Source organism: Marmota monax, unplaced genomic scaffold, assembly GCF_021218885.2.
Source record: "Marmota monax isolate L192 unplaced genomic scaffold, Marmota_monax_Labrador192_F-V1.1 WCK01_AAM20220418_F8-fsc00002, whole genome shotgun sequence".
NCBI lineage: Eukaryota > Metazoa > Chordata > Mammalia > Rodentia > Sciuridae > Marmota > Marmota monax.
In genome coordinates this window covers 36,709,890-36,732,497 of record NW_026693571.1, presented here as the reverse complement: position 1 = coordinate 36,732,497, position 22,608 = coordinate 36,709,890, and the positions used below count along the sequence as shown (strand labels likewise).

At 36.6% G+C, this 22,608-nt stretch overlaps 1 protein-coding gene across 1 annotated transcript in view; it reads right to left on the bottom strand.

Moving 5' to 3' along the window:
• Dchs2 (dachsous cadherin-related 2) overlaps positions 1–22,608 on the bottom strand; it is a 259,692-nt gene that overhangs the window by 53,345 nt on the left and 183,739 nt on the right. The window contains exons 8-13 of the mRNA XM_046459227.2: positions 19,783–19,940; positions 17,846–18,689; positions 13,838–14,077; positions 7,823–7,957; positions 7,380–7,589; positions 2,319–3,176 (exon numbers count right to left, since the gene is read on the bottom strand). Of these exons, the coding sequence (XP_046315183.1) occupies positions 2,319–3,176; positions 7,380–7,589; positions 7,823–7,957; positions 13,838–14,077; positions 17,846–18,689; positions 19,783–19,940 (2,445 nt within the window). The remainder of the gene's footprint in view (positions 1–2,318; positions 3,177–7,379; positions 7,590–7,822; positions 7,958–13,837; positions 14,078–17,845; positions 18,690–19,782; positions 19,941–22,608) is intronic.

Here is a 22,608-nt window from a genome sequence, read left to right as displayed (position 1 = left end):
GTCCCATTTTCCAAAATAGTGTCACAGGCTGGAATCTAAGTCTTTAACAGATGGCCTTTGGGGGACATTCATTTAAGATCCAAATCCTAACTGACTTTTACAGAGATTTTATCTACTAAAGAATTGCTTTAAAAATGGAAATTATATATTATTTTAAACAATTGATGATGAGGGTCACAACCAAGTTAAGATGGCGCCTGGCAGTATGCTAGGAGGAGTGGTTTCTGAGCCAATGCCAATGAGCCATTAAGATGATGAGGATTCCTTAATGACTGACTACTGTGTCTAGATGATGTCAATTAAGTTAAGCTGTGTGTAATTAGTTGGGTATATGTACCTCTGCAGTCCGGCAGAGAGGCGGCTCCTGCTACCTTGGGTGCCCGCTACTTTGAGTTCTCAGTTCCTGCTGAGTTCACTTGCAATAAAGTAGTTCCGGATTCAACCTTCAAGTTGCTTGTCACCTTTCGGTTATTTAACCCAGCCGGACTGCAGCAAATTGAAGTGTTACGTTTAATGTTGTTAGTAGAGGAATGTAATGTCAGTTAAAACCTGAATCTGTGTACTTTTTTCTAACAAAAAGTTAAACAAATATAAATACATTGGAGTTATTTGTTTGAACTTCAAACTATTTATTTCCTTCCCTCCTCCCTCCCTCCCTCTCTCCTCTCTACCTCCTTCTTTCTCTCTCTCTCTCTCTCTCTCTCACCAGGTATTGAACTCAGGGGCACTGGACCACTGAGCCACATCCCCAGCCCTATTTTGTGTCTTATTTAGAGACAGGGTCTCACTAAGTTGCTTAGTGCCTTGCTTTTGCTGAGGCTGGCTTTGAACTATTTTTTTTCTTAAAAGAGCATGTAAATGTTAAAAGCAGTGCAGAGTGATGAGAATTTATGATTGAAGCAAGAATAATTCACTCAGATGTCAAGTGGCACCAACTGATAGAAATTTTGAGTGACCTACAGAAAATTTAAGTTCCAATAAGCAAATGTTTTTCATTAAAAAAATGGAAGTTAAAATTGGAGGTGCATTTGGAGAGGGGAAAATCATTCTGTTGCCTATTTCATCACTTATATCAAGACCATTCGAACACTGACCAATGAATTTCCAATCTTTTAAAACCACTGGAATTCAAAAAATAATTTTTTTAATTAAAAAAGAAAAAAAAATCACTTTCTGGTGTCTATGAGATAGACACCAGATTCGATCTGTATTGAATTAATGTTCCAGGGAAAACTTTGGCCTGCTTGAATCATATCAATCTGTATTTTAAGTACACTGCATTTTCTTTTTTCTAAGGGACTAAGAAGCCTGCCAATCCTGGCATGGTTTACTTGCATCTAATCAGACTCAACAGCCTCCAAAACCACCATTTTCTCCTCCCCCCTTTCTCTTTCCTGTCACATCTGCAGTTTGGGTCTACCTCTCAGCTTGGACTTTATGCCCTTTACCCATTATTTTTACTCTTCAAAGACAAGTCACAGCTCATCACTTCAGATGACTTCCAGTGAATGTTTACAGAATATGCTTCTGTTATTTCTAGAAGTATTTCCTCCCTTCTTTAAGCATACAACTTAATAAATAAATTTGGAGTGTTAAGTTCCATTAAAAAGATAAATGTCCAATTTAATTAGGTAATTCCAAATGCCAGGGAACCAGGAAGGACAACTCTGATCAGGTATTTTTTAAAAAAATAAAACAATGGTGGAGGCTTCCAATTCATTTAACATTAGCTTTTTAAACCGTGTTTGAAAGGGGAGGGTACACCTTAGAAGTCATTCGGTCTTCACTGTATTCTGCCTTAATATTTTTATGTCAGATGAGGCTACTATTAACCATCACTATAGTTTGGATGTTGAATGTTCTCCAAAGGCCCATGTGTTAATGACTTGACCCTCAGGGTGGTGCCATTGGGTGATAACAGAAGGTTGGAAGCAAGGTTTACTGGGAGGTCCTTAAGTGTATTCTCAGAGGGGATTTCAGGACCCTGTCCTACCCTTTCACTCTGCTTCTTGAATCATGAGGTGAGTGATGTGCGCTGCTATGTATCCCACCATGCTGTCCTCACCAGAGACCCAAAGCAACGGGGTCACTCCATCTTAGACTGGAACCCCCAGACTGGAAGCTAAAATAAACCTCTTTACTTTATAAGTTAATTGCTTTAGATATTTCATTATAGTTCTTGAAAGCTGACTAATACAATCATATTGATGATTATGACTTCTCAATACCAAGAACTGGCTAGACTCAGATGTTTATAATTGAATCTGTGATAATACTCTTACATAAGCTGGAATACAAAAACTTAAAGGGACACTTACCTGCCTCACAATTTTCAGTCACGAATCCTTTATATTGACGGTGACTAAAGGAAATCTTTACATCTTCTTCTTCCTTGTGAATGACTAAGAGACCAGTGGTTGTCCTGCCTGGGACCCCTTGATCTGTAACTTTTAACCTCAGCCAGAGAGGGAAATGTTCTGACAATGGATTTTGCTGAAGTTTAATTTCTCCTGTATATCGATCAAGAGAAAACATGGACTGACTATCTGCAAAACTGAAAGTGACAGTTCCATTGGGCCCCAAATCTGGGTCGTCAGCTCTCAGAATAGCAATTGTGTGGTTTGTAGATGACTGGGGGGGAAGAAAAGCCTCAAACGGGTTCTGGTCCCAAATTGGATCATTGTCATTAACGTCAGTGACAGATACCTCTATGATCACAGTAGTGCTTCTTGAACCTCGGATGCTGCAGTCTCTGGCCACCACCTGAAATGTATGCTGAAACTGGGCTTCTCGATCAAGGGTGTGCGCAGTTCTCAGTATACCTGCGGCAGGGTCAATGGTGAAGGCACCAGACGACTTGTCCAATAGGAAATATTCAATCTGCCCATTCAGGCCTTCATCCTCGTCCCCAGCAGACAGCACCAGAACCACGGTTCCGACTTCAGCATCTTCTCTCACAGAGGACCGGTAATGAGGGACTGGGAAAGATGGGCTGTGGTCATTGTCATCCAAAACCCTAACTTGCAACTGTATCACAGAGCTTCGAGGAGGAGCCCCCAGGTCAGAGCACAGGATGATGAGGGTAAAATTGTTGACCTGCTCCCGGTCCAAAGCCCGAGTGGTAGAGAGTTCTCCTGAAGTTTCATGAATAGCAAAGTACGCATTGGTGTTTCCATCTATTATAGAAAATAATTGAAAAGTTACTTGAATTGAAAAAAGAAATATCTATTTGCTAACATACATATTAATTTATTCATTCATTTAGGAACTATTTCCTGTTTCAAGCTAGTACTTTTATAAGTACTGGGGATAGAACAGTGAGCATGATACAATCCCTGACCTTAGGACACTTCTAAGAAGGGAATAATAATAATAATATGATTCAGTAGACATCTTAATTGAATCAATAACTAGAACACTGGTTTTCACAGATTTTTGGCAGTCTGATTTTTTTTGTATATAGCTACAACTTTTTATATTCATATATTTTCCCTCTTGCAAACATATATGAATATATTATTTTATTTAAAATAAAACATAGACATCAGGGATAAGAAACAGGATATAATGTCCATTTCTGGATATCAGTAAAAATTAACTGATCAGTTATAGTGATTTTCCCAAACAAACTCATTCTCAGAGTTTATGCCCATTACAATACCACCGTGAGCTTCCTCTTCCACATGCCCGTGGCATGCTGTGCATGAGTCCTGACACTTCTGTTACAGTTAGCTGGACCCTTGACAAGTTATCCCATAACATTAGCAAAGAAGATAATTTATTCATCTCAGCATCTTTAAAAAAAATCTGCCCTTTACTCTTTTCCATGGTACAAAGTATAATAAAAGTTAAAACTAAACACAAATTCAAAATGTTTCAAAGTCATCCTGGTAAATTTGGGAGGAAAATGTGGTTCAAAGACTTGCTAGTCATATTCTCAAATGAGTGACAAAATGAAAGGACCACGTCCAATATTATGGGACCTTATTAGAATTTAAGTACTGGAGGTATATGAGAACAAAGTGGAATGGCTTTGGAGGAAAGCAACTGTCATAATGGATGCTGGGGATGAGGAGAGGGTCCTGCGGTTTTATTTAGAGAAACAGTTGATCTATAACCAAAGTAGAGATGGTCAGACAAGCCTACATTTCTGTGGTATTTGTGGATGACAAAGTGATTAATTCACTCAACAAACATTTAATAAGCACCTATCATGTGCCAAGTATAAGTAATTACTATGTGCTAAGTGTATGTTTAACATTGGGAATTTGAAGAGGTAAGATATTATCTGACTGCTAAGAGTTTAGAGTCTAGGAGGAAATGTATGCCGGTATCCAGACATTAAAATATAGTGTGAAAAATCCTATATCCTGGGAGGCCAGGGGAAGGATGCATAGCCTGGTGTTAGGATGGCCAGGAAATGCTTATTAGGAAAATTAATATCAAAAGTCACTCCTAGTCTGCCTAGTACATTCGAAGTTCAATCCCTAGTACTACAAACAAAACAAAATAGAAGGGGGGTAGGGTGTGGCTGGAGGAGGTAGGTCGCTGCAGGGGATGGGGGCAAGCCTTTGGGGGATATATTTTGTATCTGGTGAGTGGAGTCTCTGCTTCCTGATCATCAAGTGAACTCTTCTGCCATGATGTTCATCCACAGAATGGAGCTGGCTGGCTGTGGACTGAGACCTCTGAAATCGTGAGTCCCCAAATAATCTTTTCCTCCTCTAAAATTATTCTTGTCAGGTCTTTTATTCACAGAAGCAAAAAGCTGACTAAAACACTCCTTTAGAAAAGCCAGAGTACAAGTTTTGGAAAGAGTGTTCCATGCAGAGCAAATATCCTGTATGTAGCCCCAGGAATAGGAGAATTTAGCAGGTTGCAAATGTTTTCGAGTGACTAGAACACAGGGTTCCTTGGGTATTGGCGTGCAGAGGGTAGGGAAAGGGTTGACACAGTGAAGAAGACATGAATTTGGGAGGTAGATAGAGGTTCAATCATGAAAGTCCTGAGCACACTGTTAAAGAGTCTCCATTTTATCTCAGAATCTATGGGGAGCTCCTGAAGGACTTTGACAGGACAGTGTCATGAATCAAATTTATGTTTTAAGAGGAAGACTGAAGCAGCAAGGCTGCTTGATTAGAATATGGGGAGATTAAGAGAGCATTGTAGTAATCTATAGTTGAGCAACAAACAGGTTCTGAAAATAATGTGTGCAAAGAGGAAATGGACATATTCCAAAGATACTAAGGAGGAAAAATAAGGAGGAAGGAAAAATTTATTTGATTTGGCTTAGGTAAATGCTATAGTTTGAATCTCGACTATTAAAGGCTTGGTCCCGGGTGTGGAGATATTGGGGATAGTGGAGCCTTTAAGAGGCGGAGCCCAGTGGGAGGAAGTTAGATCATTGGAGATATACTCTTTAAAGAGTCTGTGGGATCCCATTCCATCCTCCTGCTTTCTTTTGTTAACCCAATTTGTACTGTACATGAGTTTACTCTTCCATGCCCTCCACCATGATGTGCCATCATAGGTCTAGAGCAATGTAGTCAATCCATCATAGACTGGAACCTCCAAAACTGTGAGCCATACTAAGTTCTTTCTTTGTATGTTAATTATCTCAGGTATTTTGTTATAGTGATGGAAAACTGAGTAACACCACAAATGGATGATGTTTAGATGGTTGTTCTTAAAGAGTATATGAAGTGCATGTTTTTAAAGGTTATATGAAGCTTTCCAAGGAGTACCTGGAAACAGGTAGCTTTAAGGTATTTTCCAGAAGCTCAGTTTGCACATCCTTATTGTTAAAATTGTTCCACCTCAGAATTTACCTATGATCATGGTGTTTACCTTGTCTAAATTTGCCTTTATCACTGCCCTTCTCACAAATTAAAAAAAAAAAAAAAGTTTCATCTCTCACCCAGATAAATGACTGCCAAATCAAGGGGTCATTCCCAATATTCATATTCAATACTGAAACAATGACTGACTTTAATGCCTGGGAGAAAACATTCTTTTGTATTCAGAAAGGGTGTTTGCTTTCAGCTAAATTATAGGACCTATTTAAGTTTTTAAGTGGTATATAAATAAAAAGAAGCACTATTAACTGATTTTGGGGGTGTATAGCTCAGGAAGAGCTCAAAAACCAACTTTACTTGTATCAAACAATGATCCTCCCATTAAAAAAAAAAAAAAACCTGCAGAAGGTGCTGGGATTGTAGCTTCAGTGGCAGAGCACATACCTAGCATTACTAAAGGCCTGGGTTCAGTCCACAGCACCCAAAACTGAATGAATGAATGCATGCATGAATGAATGAATGTGCATAGGTACTTTCTCAGTTCTTTTCTTTTTTTCTTTTTTCTTTTTGGAGCGGGTACCAGGGATTGAACCCAGGGGCACTTAACCACTGAGCCACATCCCCAGCCCTTTTAAAAAACATATTTTATTTAAGTTGCTGAGGCTCGCTTTGATCCTCCTGCCTCAGCCTCCTGAGCTGCTGGGATTACAGACGTGCACCAGCATGCCCAGAGGAACCCTCAGTTCTTATATATGTAACAAAGAAAAACAGCAGCAGACTTGGCACTACAGCTTGTTTTATCCTGGGGAACAGAAGTGCATACTCATAGTCCTAATTACTGAGAAGTTGAGGCAAGAGGATTAGCCCATAAATTTGAGGCCAAACTGAGGAACATAGCAAACTACTGTCTCAAAAAAAAAAAAAATTGCATGAATTCATGAGCTAGAAAAAAAGCCCATCAATCTCATTAAGAGATGTATTTCCAGTCCAATATAATTTTAATTTCCATGTTAAATAGTGTCAAAACATGGAATGTAATTTTTCTATTTTTAATGTTGCAATAATCACATCAATAACTACAGCCAAAATAACTTTTGAATTTGGACTCTATATTTACTTAAAAATTTATTAGATCTTATATTTCAGCATAAATATTTTAGTTGTAGGAAAATATATACAAAAATCAATCTTTTGTAGAAAAAAATCTATCAAATTATCATAAAATTTGGCAAGAATGTAAGAAAGAAACATTAATTAAAGAAGCAAAAAATAAAATAAGTGATCATTTGAAAGGGAAAAATATAGGAGAAAAGCTATTTGTTCCATCCATCTATCTACTACAGTTAGTATGAAAGCAAATTCACAATTTTCAAGGCCAGGATTTTAAAGAATTTGGAAGTTAGTGGTTCAGGGTGGCTGTGGGAGGGGTGGAAGGAAGCCCATGCCAAGTGTTACCCTTCAGTTCCTACTGGGTGTGCATTATGCAAAAAAATACAACAGATGCCAGATACAGGAGAATCACCCTATAGGGCACATTGACTCCAGTCAGTCTCATGGACGGGGATTTTCATTAAAAGTACTTACCGATTATGTGAAATCTGATGGCTGCATTTTGGCCAGCATCCATATCAGAGGCCCAAACAGTATAGACAACCTCTGGCTTTTGGTTTTCCAGGACCTCAATGTCATGAACGGGGACAATGAACTCTGGCGCGTGATCATTCTCATCTTCAACAGTGCAGACGATAGTTGTGGTGCTGGACAATGATGGGACGCCCTCATCTCGCACTAGTACTGACATGGAACAGAAAGACAGCACCAATTGTGGCCGTTAACTCATACATGAAATGCATTGCTCTAGTTAGACAGCATCAGACTAAACTTATAGGTAACAATGGGTCAATAATATTTAAAGATACGTTAATAAAATGTAAAATTTCACTGTGGATCTTTTTGGGGTTTTGGTGTGTGTGTTTTTTTTTTATATATCATTGACCTTTGGTGGGGAGGGGGCAAAGATTCCTTACCTCGAAGGGCAAAAGCATCCTGAACTTCTCTGTCAAATGTGGTAGTTGTCACTACCTCTCCAGTGTCAGGATTGATCTCGAACAACCCAAAGGAAGCCCCTGGCATGATTTCAAACCGAAGCTTGGAATTGATTCCTTAAGGAAAATCAAAAGAAAAACCTAGCAATCATCTCTGTGGAATAAACTTGACTGTATTCCCATTCATTTTCCTTTGAACATGTCAGGCTGTAGATGAGGAAGGTGAGATTCTTAAACAGCTTTCAAATTAAGGTGAAGGAAAATCTCTTTGGCTGTTCTTGTGAAATAAAACTCCCATGAGCTGAAATGCTTTATTTTCAAAAGTCTTATGAGACTCCCCATGGTGAATGCTTAGGATTTTTTCCCTCCCATAAAATTTTTCTTATGAGTATACAATTCTACAACGTATTCCTAATTACTCCTTCTAACACCCCCTGATCGTGATTTAATGGCATAATTGTAAGCTTGTGGGGCAAATGACAATTTCTGTGGATCAACCCTCTATTTAAAAGCCTGTGCTAAGTTATAAGATTTTGTTTATTTTCAGGAGGCAAAACCACAGAATTGCTTATATATTTATTTTTGCTTTGTTTGTTTTTTCTTTTTTTCTTTTTGTACTTAGTAATCAATGTCCTATCTGGAGTGAGAAATATGATAACACATTATTATGCATTTTAAAAATAATTCTTCCCATATTTTTTGGTGGTTTCAACTGATTGAGTTGCTTCTTTCTCCTCACACTCTTTAATCCTTCAGCACAAATGTGGCCCCATCAGACTTGAGAACCAGGAAGACAAAAATGAATAGAGATGATTTAGTTTAATTTCATCTCCTGGGTAATTCAATTAGAAATCTGCATCTGAAGATATTTATAGGCTAATGACACACACTTACTGAAGGGTGTGTGCGTGTGTGTGTGTGTGCCTGTGTGTGCACACACATCCGCATGGCACATCTCCTCTTAGACAACAATACCTGGGTCTGGTGCCTGCTTCATTATGTCCCCAAGACACCTCTCCTCAATGACACTTTTTACCCTATCCAGTCCAGTTCCAAGAACTGTCACTTTAGTACCCTGGCTTATTTCCTCAGGTCCCAAAGCTTTTTGCCATAGATGTCCAGCAAAACCTCAGTCCAGAACTATGCCAACCATCTCTCTGCCCACCTTGATTATCCAACAGATGGCACAATGGAGAAACAGGCCCCCCAGGCCCCTTCTCATGCCCTTCCTAGGTTTCAATAACCCCAATTTCCTCTCTGTGTTTCCCAGTGCTTCCAGAGTTATTTTTTCTAAGTTACCTTAGTATTCTCTTTCTGGTAATTCAACTGTACAGCACCTGTGTTGTAGCATCTCGTTTCCCTGACTGAAAGTGATTGATAAAGTACTTGGCAAAAGCAGTTCTCGGGTAATAGGGATTCTGGGATTGGTTTGATTCTGTGTTTGGCCTTCCATGCAGTGCTGAGTTCCTTGCTGTGGTAATGGGATTCTAGTAATTTAGCATTTGGGGTGAGGTCACAATTGAATTATCACCTGTGTTCCAAGGTGTTGAGAGTGACTGTTAAAGGACTCAAATTTGTTAGAGACCAAGTGGTGCTAACTTTGACTAGTTAGTGGCAACAGAAATATGACTCAGGATGATATTCTGAATGTACTAGGAACTTAAAGAATGAAAACTACAAACTGAGGCTTTGAACTTGCAGCTCAAGTCAGCCATAGTTAGAGAACTAGCAAGTTTCTAAGGGAGCCCTAAAATGAATCTCCCTGAAGATCAGACCCAAATTGACTGGCAGATGCAACAGGTACCCAGTAAGGGGATGTCTATATTTGTGAACACCCATGAACAGGATCAGATTTCAACACATTGCCGGAAGTCAAATGCAACTCTCAGTCAGAGATAGCTTATAGTTTCAAGAGAATAGCAAGAGTTTTCTGCTTATCTTATATTGTCATAAACCTAGGAAATACATGTGGATTAGCAGAACTATACTCTATGTAGGTGGTAACTTCAATCAGCATGTAACTTCTTGTAGCAATGTTTCATGACCTAAGACTGGGGCATTTAACATTGAAATGCCCAGTGGTCTAGCCTATCTCCAAATCCCTCTGTTAGGACTTTGGTAAAATCAGAGTTGCTAGAATTGGGGTACAAAGTCTGTAACACTGATTTGGTCCCACTTTATATGGATTGTACAGAATCTAAAACTTTGGGTAAATACTGTTGGTTTAAAAAAAAACTGAAGAGCATGTCAACCAGTAACTTTTAATAAAGTGCAGATGAACAGTTGATGGATATTTGGCCTCTGTAGATGACACTGGGGAAATATCACCCCATAAAGAAATTGCCTTAAAAAAATGCACAGCCAACTAGAGTTTCTACTACAGTGAGAAATTGTTATTGCAAAATGGCACATATTAAAATATTTTAACATGTGTGATGGTTTGGATCTAGAAATGTCCCTGGAAATGCTCATGTTTTGAAAGCATAGTTCCCAATACAGCAAAGTTCAGAGGTTGGGCTTTTTTTTGGTACTGGAAATTGAGCCCAGTGTGCTCTACCACTATGCTGCACCCTCAGCCCTTTTTTATTTTAAGGTAGTTCTTGTTAAGATGCTAAAGATGGCCTCAAACTTGTGATCCTCCTGCCTCAGTCTCTCCAAGGTTGCTGGGATTAAAGGTATGTCACCTAGAGGTAGGGCTCTTAGGCAGTGATGAGAGATATAACCTCACCTGTGGGTTAACCCATTTGATGTATTAATGATCTGAATGACAGGTGGGGTATGGTGCTTTGGGGATTATATCTTGTTCCTGGCTCTTCACAACTTCTTTTTCCTGGCTGCCGTGAGCTGAGAGCCTGTCCTCTACATGCCCTTCCACCATGATGTTCTGCTCCATTTTGGACCCACAGCAACGAATTTGACTGACCATGGACTGAATCTCTGAAACCATGAGCCTCAAATAAGGTTTTCCGACTGTAAGTTGTTCTTGTCATGTTATTCGGTCACAGCAATGGAAAGTGACTCACACAACATCCTTATCCTTTGATATGTGCACAAATAAGTCTCCTTTTAAAGGTTGTACAGAATGATACCTTATAATTTCCTATGAGGTTAAAGACATCAGCCAGGTAGAAGTAATTCTAAGGTTAAGGCAAAGAATCTATTTATTTTCATTAATTCTAAGATACATGTTTTATACATTTTCAATTTCTGAAATTAGATGCATCTTCTGATTAATGGTCCTTGGATTAATGGTCTTTGGATTCAAAGAAATATCATGTCTTTCCCTGTCTATAAATATAGGTTTGAAAGGTGCAGTGGTATATCTGATGTAGGTGAAATCTTCCAGCAGATCAAGATGACCCCAGGCAGAGAATATATTTTTTATGGAATAGAGAATAACATCTTATTAACTAATTCTATATTTATGTATGGCAATGTACTGTTAAACTATTTTGTATTCATCACTACTGAGCAATGTGAGCCATCTTCCCTGGTGGGCACGTCTTCATCCAGGGAGTTGGAGGGGCACCATAGGGACAGGACTTCACTCACTAACAATGGAGCTCTTGTTGGGAGCACCAAATGCTGCAGCAGTTTTAATACCTTAGTTAAAATCTGGTAGTTGTTTTTTCCTTTTAATACAAGAAGAAACTCCTGTTAGAATTAGTGTGAGTCATACATCATAAACATTCAGTGCGCAAATCCCTGTGGGTTTTGAATGCCAAACAACACTGTATGCTTACATTTTTTAAAACTGCATTGTAGAATGCTAGAAAACATATGTTAAGCTCGCTGGTTTTAAGTAACGCTATAGTATTTTTTAAAATACATACTATAAAGTAAACCATTCATAAATTCCAATGCAATGCCAGTTATGTTAAAATCTTGACTACGTCATTTCTTATGCATAATCCTCTTTCATTGTTTTAACCCACTAGGTAGAAATTTTAGAACTGTATTGAGAGAAAATATATTCAAAAGCTAATGCACACATAGCAGTATTTACATGTATTTACATAACCACCTTCTTAACCAATCTGGCCTCACTAAAAACACTGAGATTTCCAGTAAATCAAAACCATCTCCAAAACACGCAAAGGTACATGAGACTCATGAAGATGTTAATGTTTGTGGTAAATACCCATTTATGCAAAGCAACAAAAATAATAATTGTGCATCTGAGTTTGCAGTCAGCAATCATAATCTCTAGAATAAATGAGCTTTCATTCAATTATAACTAACAGGATGCAGAATATTTATACTAAAAGAAAACAGCACTAACACTAGGCGATTTAACAGTAAAAATTAGAAGAGTATACTTATGGTAGTCATCTTTAGTTAATACATGCAAAATATTGGGAGAAAGTGTTTTCTCCCTTTCAAACATTAAAGGAAAAAAATACTTTCAGTAAAGCCCATTGCAAAAAATATAAAACATGAAAAATAAAGGAAGAGAGAATTTTACATGATTGCTAAATCACATAGCATCAGCAATAGGTTCAATGTGTGTCTATACACTTTCAGGAGTGGCTTCTATGTTATCCAGAGTTCTGCATTGCTGTTTATAAAAGAGGAGGCCCTAAGAGAACCTCACAGAACTGAAATTATTGTGAATCACAAAGCTAGTGTATATTCCCCATTGTTGCTAACACTCTAAAAATGATCATTTCTGGCTACGTCCTGAACAGATTCTGAAGCACAGCCTGGGACAACGGTGAGCTTGCTCTAGTACTATATCTTTGAACATAGGAAGGAAAACTCTTTGATCACACTGCCCCGCTCTGGTCAAAGAGAGAAAATTAGGTTAGCCTTTGAAACTGTTCTAGCATCTAACACAAATTCATGTAAAATGTACTTCATTAAAAGACATGGCAAAAGAGCCAAATAGTATGTAATTCAGCTTAAAAGTTGAAGAAAATCTTGGAGTCTTTTGACTTAACAACTTGGCAAGGGGTAATGTATTATTGTTGATACTATTATTTCCATAGAAACATCTTTTACAATTCTTAAAAGAATAGAATAAAATATTATATTGATATATAACGCCCCTTGCTATGTACAAACGCAAATTTAAAAGACTGGCTTATTAAATTACAGATGGAAAAATTGAGAATATGCTGCTAATATGAAACACTGCTCTATACTTTTAATCATTGTTTTGTTTAAAAGAAAAACCAAGTTAGTTATTGAAGTTGCCAAATCTTAAATGCCAAAAGAGTTACAGAGCTATTGAAAAGCAAGTCTCAGAAATTTATAAATTCCTAGCCAGGGCAACTGTTCACTCTGTTCACTGTTACTGTCTTTAGTTGATATTAATAATAATAGTAATGATAGTAGTGATGGGCAATTAACACTGACCATTTATTGTGTCAGTCACTGGTCTAAATTCTATACATGTAATAACTCTTTCACACTCGTAAGAGAGTTGTACAGAATGATACCTTACAAACCTTTTAAAATGTGGTTCTCATAAGAGAACTATAAATTAGACAGCATTTTTAGCCCTATTTTACAATTAGCAGAACAGTGAGGATTAGTGACTTGTTCTCCATTCCACAGCTTAAATGGATGCTAATTCTGGGATTCTCACCTAGGCCATCTGATGCCATCTCTTCCACTCTGCTAAAATATTGAGGAAATAAAAAAATTTATTTGTCTTCTTTACTTGAGCCATCTCTTACGCTGGGAAATAAATGTCATTCTTCCTCTATAATTCTTTTTACTATCAAGATCAAATCAATAAGTCGCATGTTAATTAGTTATGTACTGCTCTAGTATAAATGATAATAAAGATCCATATAAACAAATGCTATAAAAGGCACAATTATCTTGATGTGTGTGTGGCTATGTGTATTCAAATGAAGGAAGCATTAGAAGTCTGAGACAACTAGCAACTGTTCGTTTTCTTTGAGCGTGACTATTTTAAACTAAGTTAATGATAGTTTTTGAGTGCCTTTTTTTTGTATTAACTACCCAGTTTCTGTATTCTTATATTACCTGAATCTCTGTCCTGAGCTTCAACCCTTGTGACAAATGCCCCAGGACGTTGGTTTTCTTTAACTGAAGCTTCATACAGGTGCTGCATAAATTCTGGTGCATGGTCATTTACATCAAGAACAGTGATTGTCAAGGTCTGTGATGAAGAAAGTGCTGGCATGCCATCATCCAGGGCCAGAAGGGTCAGAATGTGCTGAGTTTTTAGTTCATAATCCAAAGGACGAATTGTAGTTAGTAAGCCTGTTTTGAAAGAGAAAAAAAAAAGCAGTGTGTTATGAATATTCCTTAGGTTGGTTATGTTCATTCTACCCATGTCAAACTTATTTAAATTGATAAACACTCAATTTTCTTTTCTTAATTTTTTTAATATTTATTTTTTAGTTTTCAGTGGACACAACATCTTTATTTTATTTTTACGTGGTGCTGAGGATCAAACCCCGTACCCCACGCATGCCAGGTGAGCGCGCTACCACTTGAGCCACATCCCTAGCCCAACACTCAATTTTCATTGTTAAAGAATGAATATATTAAACCAACTTTAAATTCGTATATTATCCAGAATTAACAGTTCACATTTTTTAGTCAGAAAAATCAATTTATTTATGGGGATGAATGAAAATTCAAAAACCATCTATTGTTTCCCAGAAGGACAACGCGGCATGAATTATGATGTCATTTGCTGGTAAATGGGTGGAACCGGAGAACATCATGCTAAGTGAAATAAGCCAGACTCAGAAAGTCAAGGGTTGAATATGTAGAAGATAAAGAGAAGAAAGGAATAAAACACAGAACCTCAAAAAATAGAAGGGAGTAGAGTACAGGAAGGATATTGAGGGGGAGGGAGGAGAGAAGGGAAAGGGAGACACCGGAGAACGAAATCAACCAATGTTCAATGTGCATGTACAGGCATCACAGTGACACCCACTCTTAGGTATGATTATAATACGCCAACTGAAAGACAAATATAGAGAAGTGAGTTCAGTAGAGTAGAGGAAAGGCACCAAGGGGAGGGAGGAGAGGAGAAAAAGGAGAAGTACTAGAAAATTATGTTTTACACATGTATAAAAAATGCTGCAGTGAGTCTCACTGTTATGTATGATTACAATACACTGATTAAAAACATAAAATTATTTGCTTACCCAATATTTCCCTCACTTAAACGATATTTGTGATATTAACAACACATATTTTCATGTCACATGATACTCCATGTTTAAAAGTGATTGCGTTATAAAAATTTGAGTATGACTACATTACTTAAAGATGTTTGATTTTTTTTTTTTTTTTTTTTTTGGTACTGGGGATTAAACCCAGGGGCACTTAACCACTAAGCCACATCCCCAGTCCTCTTTTTTTTAAAAAATTTTATTTACAGAAAGGGTCCTGCTGAGTTGCTTAGGGTCTCATTGAGTTGCTGAAGCTGGCTTTGAACTCACAATCCTAAGCCTCAGCCTTCTAAGCCACTGGGATTACAAGCATGTGTCATCATGCCTGGCAAGATGTTTGATTTTTGTTAAAGAGTTCTGGCTTCTTTACACTTAATCTGAGTTAACTGTCTTATTTTTTTTTTTTACAATAAAGAGCAAGGGTGCTATAACATGGCTTTATCATATTGCCATTGAAGCACATAATCCATATGAGTAAAGTGCTTTACAAAGCTAGTCATTGTAAGATTCCAATTGTCACATTTTTCTTTTAGAACTGCTGATTTCTTCTCTCATCCTTTAAGAACTTTTCTTCAAATAATTCAAGAGGTTTATGAAATCAAACTTTATAAAGATAGTTTCTCAATAATTACTCATCACGTCATATCTCACAGCCATTAAAGCCATTTCTCTATAAGAAACATAAATCTTGTGAGAGGAAAAAATTTCACCTCATATGGATGCATTTGGCTATTACCATTTTAAGTCTTTGAAAAATATCTCAACTGAAACAGCCATTGCAATTGCTCAAAAACCACCACACTGAGATACAATTCTAATTTTATTCATTCTCTTTAACAATCTGAAATAGACCTTCCTTGGTCATGTTGGAAAACATTTTAAGTATCATTGAAATAGGTCCTTGGAGAGCCCCAGCCTGTGTCTGGACTATCTCCCTGTCAGTTGGGCATTTAGGTGGTGTCTATGCATGCCTCTGAATGGAACCATATGCACAGGATTTAATAAATATTTTGATGAAAATTTCCAACAGAATAGAGCTAGACTACAATCATGACTTCCAAATCCTGCACATTCAGTTCCATTCCAGATAATGCTCTTATTAGCAGGTGCGCCAAATGGTGTACATCTGAGATTTTTTCCTGAGGCTTATATAGAAATTTTTTTTAGAGAATAAGATAGAAGTCTATTAATTTTTCAATTTCCCCTGAAAATCAAGGAGAAGGAAATTCATTTCCAAATTCAGAACACTACTCTTTGTACATATATACTCTTTCATCAAGTCACATCAAAACTTAGAGTAGTTGTTATGTGGCAACAAACAATTGAAGTCACAGTGAGAGACATTTTCACAAAGTATTTGACAGTGATCTTCTAAACACAAAAGGGTACAATATATGTGAAAAGCAACACCCTTAATGTCCACATGAATTCAACCATTAAAACATGTATATATTATTTTCAATTATTTACAAATATTTGTTTACATAATATAAAGATAAGTTTCTGTGCCTAAGTCTTTAAAGAGTGGTATTGATTTGTCATGTTCTTGCCTTGATTTACTTTTAGCTTCATCTCTTACTGCAAGGTCCCATGATGGAGGCAAAGAAGTTTGCTATTGTATATTCAGCCTATGAGATGTGAGCTAGCTGTAGTGTACCTACTATTAACAAACAGCCAAATTAAAGTTAGAATATTTTTATGTTTCTGTGAAAAGTGTTACTGAAATTTTGATAGAGATTGCACTGATCTGTAGATCACTTTGGATAGTTTGACTGTTTGAACCATATTGAGTCTTCTACTCCATGAACATGGGATATCTTTCCATTTGGTTGTGCCTTCTTTAACTCTTTCATCAGTGTTTTGTAAATTTTGGTATAGCAGTTGCTCACCTCCTTAGTTAAGTTTAGCCCTAAGTATTTTTACTCCTTTTGGTGCTATATTAAGGGAGCCATTTTCCTAATTTCAAGTAGCTTCTTATTAGTGTATAGAAATGCAATTGATTCTGTATGTAGATTTTATATTGTGTAACCTTACTGAAATTGTTTATTATAAGAGTTTTTTTGTTTGTTTGTTTTTTGTAAAATCACCATGGTTTTCTATTTAAAAGATTGTGTGTTCTGCAAACAAGGATACTTTTATTTCTTTCTTTCTGATTTGGATGCATTTTTACTTCTCTTTCAATTAAAGTTTCTTATTACCTATTTACATTTATCCTTTTAATATTCCTTTCTTTTAAAATAATAGTTCTCAAGATATATATGCTTTAAAAATGTTTGAGTTGTTACACTTTTTAACTTATATATGATAAGTGCAGAGGTAGTACTTTAAGCTGTAAACATTTCTAGATTTCTCAAAAAAGAAAAAAAAAAAAAAGAAAAGAAAATTATCACACAACATGGAACCCCCGCTTCTGGATGTTTATCCAGAAGAACTGGAGTCAAATGGAATACTATTTAGCCTTCAAAAAAGAAGGAATTTCTGTTAATATGTGATAACATGGATAGACTTTGAGGATATTATGCTAAGTAAAATAAGCCAATGACAGAAATATAAGTATGTCATTATTCTGCTCATAGGAGGTATTTTGAAATAGTCAAATTCATAGAATCAAAGAGTGCAATGGGGATTGTCCAACTGGATGGAGGGAGAAAGGGAGAAATCATAGTTTTGGTTAAATGAGATGAATCAGCTGTAGAAATCTGTTGCATAACATGATACCCAAGGTCAAAGATCATGTATTATACAAACAAAACTTTGTTAAGAAAGTAGGTCTCATGTTAAGTTTTCTTACCACAATAAATTTAAATAGAAAATGTTTAAAGTGACACACAGGACACTGTACCTGACGACTCATCCAGCACGAAGGTCATGTGGTCATTTCCTGAGAGGATGCTGTATGTTACTTCTCCATTCCTTCCTTCATCTGGATCTTGAGCACTCACGTGGTGCACCACGGAGCCCACCGCAGCATCCTCTCTGACATAGGCGATGGGGAAAGTCGTGAAAGTAGGCCTGTGGTCATTTGCATCCAAAATCACCACTTTTGCTACCAGTGATCTCAGTCGCCGGTCTGTCACGTTCACAGCCTGATCGGAGGCGGTTACTGTCAGAGTGACAGCTGGGGTACTCTCTCTGTCCAGCGGGGAGGCGGTGACTAGCATGCCAGATGAGGGGTGGATGAGAAATGGATTCATTCCAGGATGGTGGGATTCAATGAAGTATTGTATCCTACTGTTCAAAAAGCTGCCATCGCCGTCTTTGGCATGGAATTCGTACACCAGAGTTCCTACCGGCACATTCTCTTCTACACTTATCACAATGAACTCATCCTGGAAAGATGGAGAATGGTCGTTCTGATCTTCCACATCAATACTGAGGAAGACAGTGCTGTTCGGGGGAGGATGTTTGCCTCGATCTTCAGCAATCACCCTGAAAAGGTAATGAGATGTCGTTTCATAATCAAGTGCCTTAGAAAGGTACAAGTCTCCCGTTGAGCTGTCGATTTCAAAGTGACTATCCTTGTCATTGGCAGCAATGATAAACTGTAGCTTTCCATTGTGATGCTGTTGAAGGTGATCGGGTGACTTTATCAAGCTCATTATTTTTGCGGGCTTTAAGTTTTCTGGTATAACCAAATGTCTGATGTTCTGAGAAATGATAACTCTCCCTTTGTAGAGTGGTATCACCTGGAGCAAGAATAAAAAAAAAAAAAAAGAGCTGTGAGTTTGGAGTATTTTTAAGCAATTAATAAAATAGTAACATAATATTAAATACTAATACATGTTACAATATTAGTTTGGAAACTAATTCCTACTTGTGCAATATATACATGTTACTTGGTCAGAAAACATGCCTCATAAGATTAAAAATTGCATAATATTTAGGATATAGGAAATGACATGATTTTCCACTTTTTGTGATGTGTGAAATGGTAGTTTTGTGAGGCCATGTTGGGGTTAAGCTGAAATATAACCTTGTGGTTCTTCAAAGGAAATGTGGGACAGCTGGTTCTCCAAATTACTGTAAATCCTAGAGATCAATTTACCCATAATGACATCTTTGTACATGTAAATGGCATGTATCTTTGTCTGAAATTTAAAAAATAATTGAGGTATAGCTATGTAGATTTTTCTCCAAATCTTTATTTCTTGAATCCATAAAGAATATAATCTGAAAACAGAATTGTTGGGGAAATATATTCTTGATTATATACATATATTTATATTAATATCACTGATTATCATGTGCATCAACAAAGAACTCTACCTATGCAGTCATTCGGTCTTAACTTTGGTTGGAGGGCTTTTCTTATCTGAAGACTTCATAGAACTTGTTTGATTTAAGTAAAGCCTTTTTAAGGCTTTTAAAATCCATATTTTTTAATCCATATTTTTATGGATCTTAAGCAACTGTTCTAAGCTTTCAAGATTGCAAAACTCTAAGTGATTTTGTGACATGGCCCTTGTTTACATACAAATTTCTCCTAACAATTTACCAGGTCCTTCCCATCAGGATATAATAAAAGAAAAGACATAACATAAACAAAGCAACCTAAATGCCCACGGAGTGATGAATGCCTTGTCAAGAACTGCCCCAAACTAATTCTAAAAGTTATATGGATTTAAATCAATTCCTAGGGATAACAAAGAAATAAATATATGTGCAAAGTGATCTTAAAATAGTATTCATGTATTGAATGTATTTTCACTCTCTACGCTTGTATACAAATCAAACAAAACCTTCAGAATATTCTTTCACATTTTATGGTGACAACATTACCTGAATATTAACAATTGCCTCTCCGTGAAGGGCAGGTACTCCCTGGTCACTGGCGATAACCGTCATCCTGTAGGAAGGTCGATAATCATGTGAAAGCATCGTGGTGGTTCTTATTTCACCATTGTTGGCATCGATCTTAAAGTGATCAGAATAATTTTCTACATACGCACACACACACACAAATTAAGAAACAAATGTTAATTGACCAGGCAGAAAACCAATTAATCCAATGTATCTATGATCTTTTGGAATATGTATTTGCCTTAAGTTCCATGACAGCTTGAACATCTTGGAGGTGACAGACTCAAACCTTACACAATGTATCGAAATGTCATATGCTACCACATTAATAAGCACATCTTTTATGTTTTCATGTATCTGTTCAAATAAATTTAAATTAAACAAGACAAGAAGACCATGAACTGTAAATATAATACATTTAAAAAAAATGTTCAAGCATATTAAACAAGTACATAAAATGACATAATCAACTTTCTTGTGCTCTCACCGCCTAGCTTCAATAATTATCAATTCATGGACAATCTTAATTCATCTATTCCTAGTTTTTATATTTCCCATCACCCATTGCTTTCTGAACAAGAAGGAAATCATAACATTTCCAGAAATCATATCATTTCTTCTATATACACTTCAACATGCATCTCTAACAGATAATGAATGCTTTTAAATAATTATAGTACCATGAAATACTTTTAAAAATAACAGTGATCCTTTAACATCATCAAATATCCAGGAAGTTTTCAGATTTCTGATAGTCCCATAAATATCTTTTGGTTGGATTCTTCAAATTAGCATCAAAATAAAGTTTGTAGAGTTCATATTTCTTGAAGTCATTCATTCCTGCCGTATATCTCTCTATTTCATCCTTGCAATTCATCTGGTGAAGAAGCTGAATCATGTCTCTTGAAGTTTCTCATGGTTTAAATTGGGTTGTTGCATTGCTGACAGGTGGCTTCATATCTTCCTCTGGTTGTCGAATTGGAAGGGGGATCTGGAAAACTGATGGGACTCGTGTGGATTTCTCAGCCAGACAACAGCACAAACAGTGCTTCCCTCCAAAGGCACCTGCTTGGCTGCCTTTTGGTTTTGATGTTGACCTTGTTGATTCACAGCCTAGATCTATGGACTCATAAGGACTGCAAAACATACAACATTAACGTGCTGTATGCTCATTTATGAGCCAGAATATTTCAATAAAAGAAATTGCCTTTCATCTATTTTTTTGATAAACCAGAGGAACCGTTTATTACAGGAAAGACAAGATAAATGCTTGATACTAAACTTTTAACTATCTTTGAAATAATGGGTGGGTTTACTAATATCCTCCAATGTACCAACTATAAGTACAGTTCTATGTTTTTTTTTTTTTACAAATTATTAAGCATGACATTAAACAAATGTCCTTCAACATATTGTCATTATTATCATTAATGGTGCTCATATGGTTGAACACTGGGATCATATTAAATATGATTCCTGGACCACTTGGATGGAATTCCAATGATCTTCATAAACTCCTTGTAAGGGGTAGAGCAAAAACCAAAATGGTGCAGACTCTTTCTGTAGATTTCTTGTGTAACATCTATAATCAGTCATTTCTCTAACGACTTCTGGTTCCTTTTGGTGGAAAATGGTTTGGGGAGACCATATTCTGGACATTTGGGATGTTCATTATTTGGGGGTTGATCATCACTTCTAGGCCTTTTCAGTGGACAGAGAACAGACACACTTATGCACAAAAATATATCATAAATTCATATAGATGTTTATAATTCAGATTGATACCACAGGGTCTTGAGTTAAATAGCAGATTTTATTCTTTAATTAAACCCGAATACTCCAAAAAATGGAAAAAAAAAACAAAAAACAAAGCCTCAGACAAAGCCCGAGTGGCTAAAGTCTTCCATTCTTTGTTTAAACAATTGCCGAGTCACTAGTATTGAATGATACCAATTATCAAACATATAAAGTCAAATAAAAAAGAACTCCTGCCTTTAAGAAACTCAGATATTGAGCAAGAAGTTATGTAACATTTATTAGTTGTGATTTCTGTGATATAATACACTCACTTTAGTCTCACCAGAATACTGTGGCGTGTTCTCAGGAATATGATTCAAATCTCTGTTCCCATTTCACTAATTTTTGTCTTGTTTTTCTATTATATTTTGTAGTTGCCTCTATTTTGTAATGAGATAAAGTTACTGCATTTTTACATTGCTACATCCTAAAAGTTATTTTGGAAACCAGGCTGATCAATTCTCAACATTTCCTCAAGATTTTAAATGAAATGACCAAGTATAAAGAAATCAGTGGGCCTATATATACCTCCAGATCTTGTTCCTCTCTTCCTTATCCATAGAAAGCCACTTTACCTAACTGAAGTGAAGGTTTATGTATCTATTCCATACATTCATAAATATGCATAACATGGTTTTGCTTGTTTTTAAATAATGGTATTACAGCAGGATTATAGCCCAACGTAAGGATGTGTGCATGTGTGTTCCTCTTCACCCCTGTGGCTTTTCATAGGTGGACCATGTTCTCTTTCCCTGCTCAGAATAAAACAGGAAAAAATATAATACAAAGATCTTACTGGTCTTACTGATCTAATAACCAGAGAAAGATCTTTGAATGCATGCTTGAAAAGCCACTTTCCTTCCTGGGACCAGATTAGAATAAATTACAAGACTAGAAAGAGAAAGCTGAGCAGTAATTAATGGGGAGACAAAAAATTAAGAATAAAATTTAAAAGGAGAAAGAATAACTGTCTTTAAATATAGTTCTTCTAATCCCACTATTATGTAA